The sequence below is a fragment of the Oryctolagus cuniculus genome, chromosome 13 (genome assembly GCF_051225735.1).
Source record: "Oryctolagus cuniculus isolate XC-2025 breed Fujian yellow rabbit chromosome 13, ASM5122573v1, whole genome shotgun sequence".
Lineage (NCBI taxonomy): Eukaryota > Metazoa > Chordata > Mammalia > Lagomorpha > Leporidae > Oryctolagus > Oryctolagus cuniculus.
Window position 1 is genome coordinate 13,447,886 of NC_142879.1, and position 13,579 is coordinate 13,461,464.

The 13,579-nt window shown below is 52.0% G+C and overlaps 1 protein-coding gene across 1 annotated transcript; it reads left to right on the forward strand.

Moving 5' to 3' along the window:
• The first annotated feature begins 9,243 nt into the window (after nt 1-9,243).
• LOC100339668 (plasma membrane calcium-transporting ATPase 2-like) lies at nt 9,244-12,495 on the forward strand. Its single transcript, XM_089311946.1, has 3 exons — nt 9,244-9,495; nt 10,221-10,328; nt 11,710-12,495. The coding sequence occupies exons 1-3, from the start codon at nt 9,244-9,246 to the stop codon at nt 12,355-12,357; spliced, it is 1,008 nt and encodes a 335-aa protein (XP_089168072.1). The 3' UTR covers nt 12,358-12,495.
• Nucleotides 12,496-13,579: the final 1,084 nt, after the last annotated feature.

Below are 13,579 nucleotides of genomic sequence, written 5' to 3' on the forward strand. Positions count from 1 at the left end.
TGTACATCTCCTCCCTCTCTTATTCCCACTCTTATATTTAACAGGGATCACTTGACAGTCAGGACAAAGGCAAAAAAAAAAAAACCTAAATGAAAGATCTCTATGAGTGAGATCCCAGCGGAAAGAATGGGCCATCAAAGAAAGAGGTACCTTTCTCTGAAGGGAGGAGAGAACTTCCACTATGACCTTGTCTAAATAAGATCAGAGTTGGTGAACTCAAAAGGATTCCATAGCCTTGGCAACTCATGACAAGAGCCTAGGGTAAATACTGATTCCATAAACAAGAGTGTCAATTATTATTAAGTCAACAATAGGAGTCACTGTGTACTTGCTCATTATGTAGGATCTCTGTCCTAATGTGTTCTACAGTGTGAATTAATGCTATAACTAATACTCAAACAGTACTTTACACTTTGTGTTTCTGTGTGGGTGCAAACTGTTGAAATTTTTACTTAATATATACTAAGTCAATCTTCTGTAATTAAAGATAATTGAAAATGAATCTTGATATGAATGGGATGGGAGAGGGAGTGGGAGATGGGATGGTTGCGGGTGGGAGGGAAGGTATGTGGGGGGGGAAGCCACTGTAATCCAAAAGCTGTACTTAGGAAATTTATATTTATTAAATAAAAGTTAAAAAATATTGAATAAATGGAATAATGCAAAATACAGTGTCTTTAAAAAAATCTGACCCAGAGGCGAATGTTTGGCCCAATGGTTAACATGTTGATCAACATGTCCAAATCTTATATAGGAGTACCTGGGTTCAAGTATGGGTTCCACTCCTGATTCTAGTTTCCTGCTAATGCATACTCTGGGAAGCAACATATAGTAGTTCTAATAGTTTGGTGTCTGCCACTTCTGTGGGAGACCTAGATTGAGTATCTGGCTCCCAGCTTTGGACTGCTCTAGCCGCAGCAATTGTGGGTATTTGGAGAAGTGAACAAGAGCATGGGAGCTTGTTTTCTCTCTCCCTCTGTCTCTCTGTCTACCTCCCCAATCAATGAATCCATTAGTCAATAAACAAGTTATTCTTAAAAATATGACTCATAGAATCGAAAATGAATCTTGATGTGAATGGAAGGGGAGAGGGAGTGGGAGAGGGGAGGATTGCGGGTGGGAGGGACGTTATGGGGGGGAAGCCATTGTAATCCATAAGCTGTACTTTGGAAATTTATATTCATTAAATAAAAGTTAAAAAAATGACTCATAATTTCATTTGAAACAATAATCTCCAATATGACTAATATTAACCATGTGCTCTGTGATACTACTTTAAGTTTATTGGCTCTTTTAATCTTCACAAAATACCATGAAGTAGGTATTCACCATTCTTTTAAAGATTATTTGAAAGAGTTACAGAGAGAGAGAAGGAGTGGTAGAGAAACATAGAGAGAAAGATAGAGAAGTCTTCCATCCACTGGTCCACTCATCAATTGGCTGCAATGGCCAGAGCTGTGCTGATCCAAGTCCAGGAGCCAGGAGCTTCCTCTGGGTCTCCCATGTGGGTGCACGGGCCAAGGACTTGGGCCATCTACCGCTGCTTTTCCAGGCCATAGCAGAGAGCTGGATTAGAAGTAGAGCAGCTGGGATATGAACCAGTGCCCACATAGGATGCTGGCACTGCAGGCAGTGGCTTCACCTGCTACACTACAGCGCCAGCCTCCTTCACCATTTATTAGCTATTGTGTTTACCTTGCTAGATGTCTGTACCTCATTTTCCTGATTTGAAAAACAGAATGTTAGTAATAGTGCTCACATCATATGGAACTTAAATAAGTGATTCATGAGTCCCTGAAAACAGTGTCTAGTGCAAGGAACATTCTCCATAAAGCTAATCTTTCATTGTGATCACTGTTTCCTACACAACTGCTACTGTAAACAGCTGTTATTATTGCCATTTCATAGATGAGGCAAAAAGATTGGGAAAGTTGCCTAAGGCATGTCACACAGCTGCTAAGTACCACAGTAAGAATTCAAATGCCAGTCTTTCCACACTGTTCTTACTTTTGCTATGATGTCTGAATTATTTCCATTTGACTTTAAGATACACACCAAAATTCTGAACAAAACCTTTACAATTCAAACTCCAGTTTTCTCCAAATCACCCGTCATGCTTCCCTCTCTGTTGCTCCAGCCACAATGCCTTTCATCACTTCTTACAAATCTTCTCTCAAAAGATGATGGTGTAGCATCCCCTCTGTTTGTGGCATTCACGCACTCACATATTTTCATTCTTTTTGATATCTGAGTTCATCTCTTCTTTAGGGAAAGTTTGTTAACTTCTCTGAGTAGGCTAATCACCCTGTCATCTGCTCTCATAAACCACCTGCCTCTCTTTCTAGCACTTAATATTTTAGTTTATTTTTATTTTAATTTTTGATAGGCAGAGTGGACAGTGAGAGAGAGAGACAGAGAGAAAGGTCTTCCTTTTCCATTGGTTCACCCTCCAATAGCCACTGTGGCCAGTGCACTGTGACCGGCGCACCACGCTGATCCAAAGCCAGGAGCCAGGTGCTTCTCCTGGTCTCCCATGGGATGCAGGGCCCAAGCACTTGGGCCATCCTCCACTGCACTCCCGGGCCACAGCAGAGAGCTAGACTGGAAGAGGAGCAACTGGGACAGAATCCGGCGCCCCAACCGGGACTAGAACCCAGTGTGCCAGCACTGCAGGCGGAGGATTAGTCTATTGAGCCATGGCGCCGGCCAATATTTTAGTTTATTAATGCATCTTTTGATAAATATGTTTCCTCCACTTGACATGAGAGACACTCTGCATTGTGAATGTGACCTATTTAAAAGATGAAGTAAAATGGGTAAAGAAAAGAGTAAAAAGGACATAGTAACAGGTTAAAGAGTAAAAGCAGTAAGATGAAAGCTTACAAAGTGGGGAGTTACGACTTTAAGAAAAGGAAAAAGTAGAAACTAAGTAAAATGAAGAAAATTTATAAGCAAGTAAAGTAAATAAATAATGTAAAGGAAGTAGAGATAAAACTTGCACTCGACAATACAAAAATGTTGAATTGGGATGAGGAAGGCATTCAAGGGGACAAGAACACACTGTCCCCAGCAGTGCCTGCCTAGGCTGGTTCCAGATGGGAGCTTCCCAAGCAAGGTGATATCAGATCAAAGGAAGTGAGGGAGTGGGAAGGGTGCCAGAATTAGGCCATGGGCTATAAGAGCTTTAGGAAATGAAGATAAATATTGTGTGTTTATGTGGTGGTGATGGGGTGGTCAGTAAAAGACTTAGATTGATTTACTAAGGACAGCAAATGTTTGGCAAAGTGGTAACACAAGATGAAAATATCATTTCTTAACAAAATTCTTTATAAGGAAGACACCTGTAAGTCCTTAAAAGAACATATTGAGGAATAATTAAGAGACAGTCTCAGTTGGACTACCAGACATTCATTTTGCTTACAGTGTGCCAGGTATATAAAGGAAATGTCAGAGCAGACTTCCTTAGGAGAACAGAGAACATTTTGAATGGCCATGCTGTGGTGGAGAGAGGAAAGCCAGAGAAGTGGACATTTCTGGGAAACAGAGACATTAGAAAGAGACCTCAGGATAGGTGATGCCTGCGCCTGAGTTGACAGAGAGTCATTGATTCATAGCAAGCAGAAACAGAGCAAGGGGTCAATAGCTGTAGAATTTTGTGGAAGGAGTTCAGTTTTGGAGTCAGGTTGATTTGTATTCAAAACATATCTCATCATGTTCTGTTAGAGTTGGCTCTTAATACTTTTCAGACTAAAGTGAAAAACACAGATGTGGTCAGTGTTTCAGCTCTTTTGGAAAAATAATTTTACTAATATTAACATTGCTTACACTGGAAAAAAGTACAAACTGTGTTTTGAAGTAGCATGAAATATTTGCCTGATTTTTTTTTTAAATAAAAACATTTCTTGCTTATAGGCTATTGCAGTGGTCTATACCTTCATGATTGTCACAGTCTATACTCATTTTCCTTTGTCAGCAGGAGGAGTTCAGTATAAACAAATAAATAAATCTGGGACCCAGAAGCAGCTTATTTTGGTCACTGTAAAAAGGGAGGGGGAGATGAATCAATGTATCTAAGCACTGAGCATTGATCCGGTCACATGGCTCAAAAGTGTTTTTTTACTTTTGTATTCCTCCTCTGTTCAATTTAGGACAGGATTCTATGATGCTTCAATTTTGGTTAACCAGTTTTTAAAAGCCTTTGCAATATTGAGCAACTACAGATCTTTCCAACCCAAACCTTAGTCCATTGTAATACAAATGAAAGTTGTTAATATAGCAACACAATCCATTCATATAAAGAGGTATTGCTATATCTAATATATTTATTTTTTATTTTTGTTTTTGACAGGCAGAGTGGACAGTGAGAGAGAGAGAGACAGAGAGAAAGGTCTTCCTTTTTGGTTGGTTCACCCTCCAATGGCCGCTGCGGCCAGCATGCTATGGCCGGTGCACTGCGCTGGTCCGAAGCCAGGAGCCAGGTGCTTCTCCTGGTCTCCCATTCGGGTGCAGGGCCCAAGCACTTGGGCCATCCTCCACTGCACTCCCTGGCCACAGCAGAGAGCTGGCCTGGAAGAGGGGCAACCGGGACAGAATCCGGCACCCCAACGGGGACTAGAACCCGGTGTGCCAGCGCCACAAGGCGGAGGATTAGCCTATTGAGCCGCGGCGCCGACCTAATGTATTTCTATACTAAATACATAATCCAGTATATATTATTTTAGAAAATATTTAATATATGCATATTTATATGGTCCAGTTTTGTCTTTTACTTTTCTTTTCAAAAAGCTACATTAAAACTCTTACTTTTCTAACATTTAACCTCTCATTCACATTACAGAATTGTAATCCAGGAAGTATAATTTGTATTCAATAGGGATAAACATTAGTTCAAGTCATAAAACATAACATTTTTAAACATTTTAGGCAGGAGGCTTTGACTGTATCAAAGCTGAGATGCAGAAACACAAAATTTTTATGGATAAGTATTTTTTCCACTGGAGGGTGCAATTTGTCAGCATATCAAGATTTTCACAGTTCCCTTAATGGGTATAAATAATATCAGAGTCCTGTTTATTTCCCTGATACTAACATAGAATGATGAGGATAGTTCATGAAACTTTAAATAAAACCTTACCAATAGAAATCTGGGCTTTATTCCACAATACATTTAGAATTTGATTAGGATCAGGTGATTTATAAACTGAGCATAATCTAATTTTATTTCCTTTTTGGTACCATGTATAAACTTCTTGACTACTAACATTGCAAAAATGTACGCTAACAATTTATGAATAAGAATAAAAACAGCCGGCACCGTGGCTCAGTAGGCTAATCCTCCGCCTTGTGGTGCCAGCACACCAGGTTCTAGTCCCGGTCAGGGCGCTGGATTCTATCCTGGTTGCCCCTCTTCCAGGCCAGCTCTCTGCTGTGGCCCGGGAGTGCAGTGGAAGATGGCCCAATTGCTTGGGCCCTGCACCCCATGGGAAACCAGGAGAAGCACCTGGCTCCTGGCTTCGGATCAGCGCGGTGCGCCGGCCGCAGCAGCCATTGGAGGGTGAACCAACCAAAAAGGAAGACCTTTCTCTCTGTCTCTCTCTCTCACTGTCCACTCAGCCTGTCAAAAAAAAAAAAAAAAGATTTTATTTATCTATTTCTTTAAAAGAGTTACAGAGAAGAGAGAGCTTCCATCCAAAGTGGCTGCAATGGCAGGGGCTGGGCCAGGCCCAGGCCGGCTGCTCCACTTCCAATCCAGCTCCCTGCTAATACGCCTGGGAAGGCAACAAGAAATGGCCCAAATACTTGGATCCCCAAACGTATTGGTTGGCTCCACATCCCATCCAGCTCCCTGCCCATGCTATGGGAAGGTAGCTGGGGCCCCTGCACCCACGTGGGAGACCCAGAAGAAGCTCATGGCTCTTGACCCAGCCCTGGCCATTGCAGCCATTTGGGGAATGAACCAGTGAGTGGAAGACCTGTGTGTGTGTGTGTGTGTGTGTGTGTGTCTCCCTCTCTCTCTCTCTCTAACTCTGCCTTTCAAATAAATAAAATAAATATTTTTAAAAATTTATTATAGCCTGAGGCAAGTGTTGTGGTTCAGGGGGTTGAGCCTGTGCTTGGGACACCTGCTTCCCATACCAGAGAACCTGGGGTCAAATCTAACCTCCCCGTCCAATCTGGCTGCTTGGTAATAACGTGCACCCTGGGAGGCAGCAGAAATAATGGCTTCAGTGCTTGGGTCTCTGCCACCCACTCGGGAGACCAGGATGCAGCTCATGGCTCCTGGCTTCCACCTGGTTCCTGGCTGCTGTGGGCATTTGGAAAATGAACCAGTGGGTGAAAGATCTCTCTCTGTCTCTCTGTCTCTCTCCCTCTGGGAATGATGCTGTGGTATGGCGAGTAAAGCCGCTGTCTGTAGTACTGACAACTGACATCCTGTGTGGGCACTGGTTCTAGTCCCCGCTGCTCCACTTCCGATCCAGCTCTCTGCTGTGGCCTGGGAAAGCAGTAGAAGATGGCCCAAGTCCTTGGGCCCCTGCACCCACGTGGGAGACCTGGAGGAAGCTCCTGGCCCCTGGCTTCAGATCAACCCAGCTCTGACCATTGAGGGCATCTGGGGAGTAAACCAGCAGATGAAAGACCTCTCTCTCTCTCTGTGCCTCTCTCTCTCTGTGCCTCTCTCTCTCTCTGCCTCTCTGTAACTGCCTTTCGAATAAATAAATCTTTAAAAAAAAATCTCTCCTCCCTCTCCTTATCCCACTCCCTCTCCCTCTCTGTCACTCTGCCTTTCAAATAAATAAAAATAAATAAATTTTAAATAAACAGTGATGTGGGGAGGAGCCTGGCAGGGTGTGGGGACCCAGGCCTGGCTGCCCCTGTCCTCCCGGGGCGTCTCCCGGAGTCCCCTCTTCCTGCCATCTGCAGAAACCCCCGCAACGTGCACGTGTGATGTTTCCGCCCCCGGCAGCCCATCCCGGTCTCCGCACACGCAGTTCTTTTAGGACTGGTCACATAGGCCCCTCCTGCCTGGCAAGCACCAGAACCGCAGGCCCCCGGGGGGGGAAGCAGGTGCTCAGATGAAGCATGCGGTCTGGGCGAGGCCTAGACCCAGCGCGCCTCCCTTGCCAGCTAACTCACTGCCAGCGTTCTGAGAGCCAGGCTCCCGGACGCCGGCCAAGCATCGCAGAGCCACTGTGCCACTGACTGCGGGGCCTCCACAGCTCTCTCCAACCTTAGCTTAGATGCCTGAGCCTGTGCCCCGGCATCACACGTTTCTCCTGGGAGTCCCCCTCCCGTTCAGTGGGGAACAGAGCCGGAGCCAGAGGGTGTTCCTTGCTTCCAGGCCTTCTCGGAGGCAAAGCCAAGAGTTACGCTCTTACTGTCTCCTGTTGGGTTTTGCCCTTGTTTATTTTCAAGAATATTTCAAGTTAAAAAAAAAAAAAAAGCTCCCCTTCACATTCGGAACAGAGAATTCTCACTTCCCAGTTTCTACCCTGCTGGTTTGATTTGACTCCCCCTGGTTTTATATTTGTATGTCGTACCCTCCACACTTTGACTCGTCGTGGCATTAACATAATCATTATTCGCTTTATCCTAAAATATATGTCATCGTTTCCAAACAGCAGTAACAATACTGATCCACTGAGTCAGCTAAAGCCAGCTGGCTGCCTTCTTCCAGGTCTTCCGCCCACAGGTATATTTGCTAGGGCTGCACATCAGGTTCCGTGAAGCCATCGAGCCACTTTGCTTTTGCGTAGTTGTGCTCCCAACAGGCCTAGGCAGGGAGAATGGGCTCCCTCCCTCTCCGCCCCTCTCTGTAGGGACCCTAGCACAGCGTGTCACCCCCCCCCCCCGTTTCCTCTGTGGGGCCCTCCAGTGTTCACACCCAGCTTGGAAGTTTCTTGGCCATCAGGAAGTGGAGTCTGGCTTCTGGAGGTGCCCAGGCCCTCACTGGGTTCCCTCCCGCCTCCCCCCCCACCCCCCCACCCAGGGGATTGCAGGCACAGACATGGCAGACATGGCAAAGGAAGCCTCGGACATCATCCTCACCGACGACAACTTCACCAGCATCGTCAAGGCCGTGATGTGGGGGCGGAACGTCTACGACAGCATCTCCAAGTTCCTGCAGTTCCAGCTCACCATCAACGTGGTGGCCATGATCGTGGTCTTCACGGGCGCCTGCATCACTCAGGTGAGTGGGGCCTGGGGTGGGCTCAGATGAGGGAGACATGGCAGGGGCCGGGGAGCACGCCATACGCCGGGCGTCCCCACGAAGTCGGAGCCCCGGGCCGACTGTCTCCAGTGAAGGTAAACTGTCCACCCTTCATAGCTCTGATGTGCTGACCAGCACCATGGGCACCAACACGAGGGTGCACCATGTCCGTTCTCCAAGAACTGCCGTGCCAGGGCGGTGTCACCGGCCCCATCTGCTGCCCGGAGGTTAGGTGCATTTCTACAGCACGGCCAGATTAGAAGTCTAGGTGGACAGTGGGAGCGAGGCCACCCAGCTCGAGGGCGCTAGGGGGTCTCCTGAGTAGGCAGGGGCCGCTCCTGGGGCAAGCTGAAGGGACTGCACCTTCCTCCCACCAGGACTCCCCGCTGAAAGCCGTGCAGATGCTGTGGGTGAACCTGATCAAGGATACTTTCGCCTCGCTGGCCCTGGCCACCGAGTCCCCCACCGACGCGCTGCTAAGGTGGCGCCCCACGGCCGCAACAAGCCCCTGATCTCGCGGACCATGATGAAGAACATCCTGGGCCACGCCGTCTATCAGCTCGCCGTCATCTTTTTCCTGGTGTTTGCTGGTGAGCCAGGGCCGGGGGCTGGGGCAGCGATGGGGGTGCTGGAGGGAGATGGAGGCCAAGAATGGCCCCTGGAAAGAGGTGACACAGATCCGGAGTGATGGCGCCTCCTGCTGAGCACTGCCTGCCTTGCCGCTGCCCGGCGCACTGAAGAATTTCACAAGGGTGGGTTTTTACACCTTTCCATCGCGGGAGAACACTGTGGCTCAGGTCATACAGACGATGAGTCTAGGACGAGTCTGTAGGGGCCCTAAAATGCAAAACTATGTCAGCCCTACTGTGGTCGGCTTCATTTTCACCAGAAGGCAGATAGATACAATGGAACAAACGAGAGATTCCAGGCAGGCAGGCTGAGTGCAGGGCTGGCTGTTAAAGTAGGCAGGAGCCAGGACAGCTCAGCTGCTGCCCACCTGGGGTGCACACGAGCCATGAGCTCCCTGGGTAGCCATGCCAGCGTGTTCCCACTCAGCCTGCCCTCGCCCCATAGGTGAGAAGTTCTTCCACATCCACAGTGGGAGGAAGGCCCCGCTCCACTCGCTGCCCAGCCAGCACTACACCATCGTCTTCAGAACCTTCCTGCTGATGCAGCTCTTCAACGAGATCAACTCCCGCAAGATCCACGGGGAGAGGAACGTGTTCGCCGGCATCTACCACAACCTCATCTTCTGCTCGGTGGTCCTGGGCACGTTCATCAGCCAGGTGAGGGCCCATCGGGAGCCGGGCGGGGGCAGGGACCACAGGCTGGGAGCCAGGACGCCCTAAGTACTTCGGAGAGGGAGTAAGGGAGCAGCTGGTGGGGCTGCGGCCACAGGACAAGCACTTGGGGCTCCCAGTTAACCTCCTCTCGCACCTCGCTATAGAACGGGAGCCCAGTGTGCCCAGTGCTCCAGCGCAAGGCAACGTGTTGCATGCAAATAAGACAAGATTTATCCTTTTGTTACCTTCCTAAGTACACGTCCATTCCACAGAGTGACCAGGGGACGGTCAGGCTGTTCCAGCCCACCTCCGTGCCTCCTGGCAACGTAGCATGCCTGCAAGCAAGGTGTAGGCTTCCTCCTTGCCCTCTGGGGGTACCAAAGACTGGGAGCCCCCTGTCCAGCCACAGCCTCAGCAGGGTCCCTCCCTCACTGCCCCCCCTCCATGCTGTGCACTCTCCTGGTCGCCCACTGGCTTTAGCCCCAGGACGCCCCCACGCCCCTGCTCTGACCTTACAGGAGTCAGGAGCACAGTACGTGTGCCTGCCTGCCCGTCCAGCTGCTCTGTGGACTCTCCCTGCCTCCCCTCTCCCCACCTCCCCGCCTCCCCACCTCCCCTTCCAGGCTTCCCTCTCCTCCCTCAGCGAGCCAACCAGAACTCCTGGTGAGGGCAGGGGGAGCCCTGGCGTCTGGGGCCCTGCCTAGAGGGCCGCCCGCTCTCTGTTCTAGGTTCTCCTTGTGGAATTTGGGGGCAAGCCCTTCAGCTGCACAAAGCTCAGCCTGTCGCAGTGGCTGTGGTGTCTCTTCTTTGGGATCGGAGAACTCCTGTGGGGCCAGGTGAGTAGCCGCGTGCCTTCCCCACGCGTTTGCAGGGCCTGCAGACCCCTCTCCTCTGCGTGAGACGGGACGAGCACCCGCGGGGGCTCCCAGCTTCCCTCAGCCTCCCCTCCCCTCCCCTCTCCTCACCCAAGTCCTCGAATCCCCTCCGTCGTCCGGGGTGAAAGCATTGGGGGCCGCACGTCGGAAACTCCTGGCTTCCTCTCTAACCATGCTTGGGCACAGGCAGATCCCTGAGCTTCCTGAGGCGGGCGTGGGACTTTGCGGTGGAACTCAGCTGTAGAGAAACAAAGGGTCTGGGGCCGTGTTTGATGCAGCCCACCTGCTGTATCAGAGCACCGGCTTCAAGGCCTGGCTCCGCTTCCGGCCAGTGCTCGCCCTGGGAGGCCGCGGATGAAGGCCCAGGTACCTGGACCCCTGCCACCCAGGAGGCAGACTTGGATGGAGTTCCAGGCTCCTGGCTTGAGCCCTGCCCTGCCCAACTGGTTGCACACATTTGGGGAGTGAAACAGTGCATAGAAGAGATATCTCTCTTTCTCTGTCTTTCAAGATTGATTTATTTATTGAAAGAGTTACAGAGAGAGAGGGAGCCAGATCCTCCATCCACTGCTTCACTCCCCCAGATAGCCACAGTGGCCAGGGCTGGGCCAGACTGAAGCCCGCAGCCAGGAGCTTCTTCCATGGCTCCCATATAGGTGGCAGGGGCCCAACACCTGGGCCATCTTCCTCTGCTTTTCCCAGGCCATTAGCAGGGAAGCTGGGTCAGAAGTGGAGCTACCGAGACAGGAAGCTGCGTCCATGTGGGATGCTGGTGTGGCAGGCGATGGCTTTTACCCCCTGCTCCATAACACCGCACCCAGTCCTTGTGGTTTCTAATCGAGGCTCTTAGGAGTAGGAGAGTTCTTCCTCTGTGTGTATTGGAACACAGCAGCACCCCGGGCCCCAGGCTGCCCTGCTGCCGGCCCCTTGTGTTGCTCCCTTGCTGCTGATCCCCCGTGGGGCCACCCCCGGGCCTTGATGCCACGCAGCAGCTTTCCTTCGGAAGCCCCCAGCCCCTCCCAGCATCGCAGCACAAAGCCCAAGTGTTCCTCCCTCTCAGCACGCGGTGCCAGCCCCACCTGCCCACGCCCCCAGCTCGCCCAGTGACTTGTTCTGAGTCGCACATAGTCTGTTCGGGCGCTGCACGCCGTGGAAGCGTGGAGTACCCCCTCCCCGAGGTTGACCACACAGGCTGCGGTGGGAGTGGGAACCCAGAAGATCCTTCTCACCCAGGCCTTTTCCCTGCGCCTTGGCCGTGCGCATACCACGTGCCCAGCTCCTCCCACATCCTCTCACCCCCACGAGGTGGCCCCCACGAGGTGACGGCTCTTCTCGTCCTCAGATCATCTCTGCGATACCCACGCAATCCCTGAAGTTCCTGAAGGAGGCCGGGCACAGCACCACCAAGGAGGAGATCAGCAAGGATGCCGAGGGGCTGGATGCGATCGACCACGCCGAGATGGAGCTGCGCCCAGGCCAGATCCTCTGGTTCCGGGGCCTGAACCGGATCCAGACCCAGGTACTCCGCTCGTGGTCTCTGCTCGCCCCGGGGGAGGACACCACCCCATGCTGGGAGAGGGTGGCAGGCGGCCGGCCTCTCTCCCCGGGCCAGGGCAGCCCCAGCTCCCGAGCTCCAGGACAGAGATGGGGGTTTCTGCGTGGGCAGCCGTGGGAGGCAGGGAGTCCGGGGGCCTGGGCCCTGGGACCTTGTCTGCCAAGCCTGCGAGCTGCGGGCTGGGGCTCGAGCGCTCTCTGCCGCCCTCTGTTGGATGGGCAAGCTTCCTGCAAGCACTGGACCAGACCCCAGGGTGGAAACTGGGCAGTGTCCCTGCCCCTGCGGAGGAGGAAGTTAGATCCTGGGCCAGCATCCCCCGCAGGCCACGTGGTGCCCCCCGCGCTGCCTGCCGTTACGGGAATCGCCGTTCTCCGGAGGGATCTCAGGAAAACCAACTCAAGCCCTGACCTCCCACTCAGACCTCACACCCTGTGACTGCAGCGTCCCCATGCCGAGCGTCTCTTGCAGGATTCCGGCTTGCTTCTCGAAAAGGAAGAAGCTGTCAATTCTTCAAACCTCTTCCCCTTTTGCCATTTCTGAAATGGGATTACGAAGCGGTTTCTGCTGCTGCTCCCAAGTCCCTGCCTGTCACCTCGGCGTGGCTTCTTTCCCGCCACCATCCACGCAGCAGCCGAGGCTGCCTTCTGGATCGGGCTGGTCCGTTCGGCCTCTCCCTGCCGTCACCCCAGACTTCTTATTGTGCAGATCCGGGGGTTCCCCGTCTTGGGCCTGTCTCCCTCCGCTGATCCCAAAAATCACACTCAGCCTCGAATCTGGCCTTGCAGTTGGCTCAGAGAGGTCCCCGGTGCGGCCTGCCTCCCAGCAGACGCAAATGTCCAGCCACACACCCAGCAGGACCGGGCCTCCCACGGGCAAGACGGCAGACGGGGAAGTGGATGAGGGCCGGGCAGGGGAGCCCTGTGGCTGCTCTCCCCTCACTCGAGTCCTCCTCCCAGAGAGGGGCACCCCAGCGGGACCCGCACAGGCCCCTGAGGGTGTGCACGGTGCCCACCCCAGCCACCAGCTGCCGAGTCCGTCAACTGCCCCTAGAACCTGGTGCCCTCGGCTCCCATCTCTGCCCCCCATGCTTTCCCAGGGGTCTACTCTTTTCCAAAATAACCTTTCTTTGCTTTTCTTCCCTTCAGGAACACCCGCCTCCTCTTCCATTGCGTGGTTGTTTTCCTAACTAGGAGCCCCTCACTGCAGTGCCTCCTTGCTCCCTCCTTGCCCGTCTCCTCTCCTGGGGGGCTGAGGCCCCCGGGTCCTCCTCTCCCTCCACTGCCAGCCTCTGTCCCCTTGACCGTGCACCTCTCTGGTGGCACTGGCTGCCTGGCTTTGGCCTACGACCTTTCTCTGTTGGAGCACCAGGCAGTGTGGGCCACAGAAACAACCGGCCAGGAATGCTGCAGTGACCACAGCCATGCCACCCCCTCGGGCACCTGCCCCTGTGAGCAGCTGTGTGTCCCCTCGTGGCTCCAAACCCTCGGCCCCAGGAGGTGCTAACAGGATCCCTGCCAGCCAGTTGCTTCTCACTGCCATGGTCCTCGCCACCCCTGGCGACTGGAGGTGCTGCCAAGCTGTTATCCAGTCCTGGTTCTAGATTATTCTCCCTGAACTCTGAAAGCTCTAGAAAGCAGAAGTTTTGAGAAACTTAAGG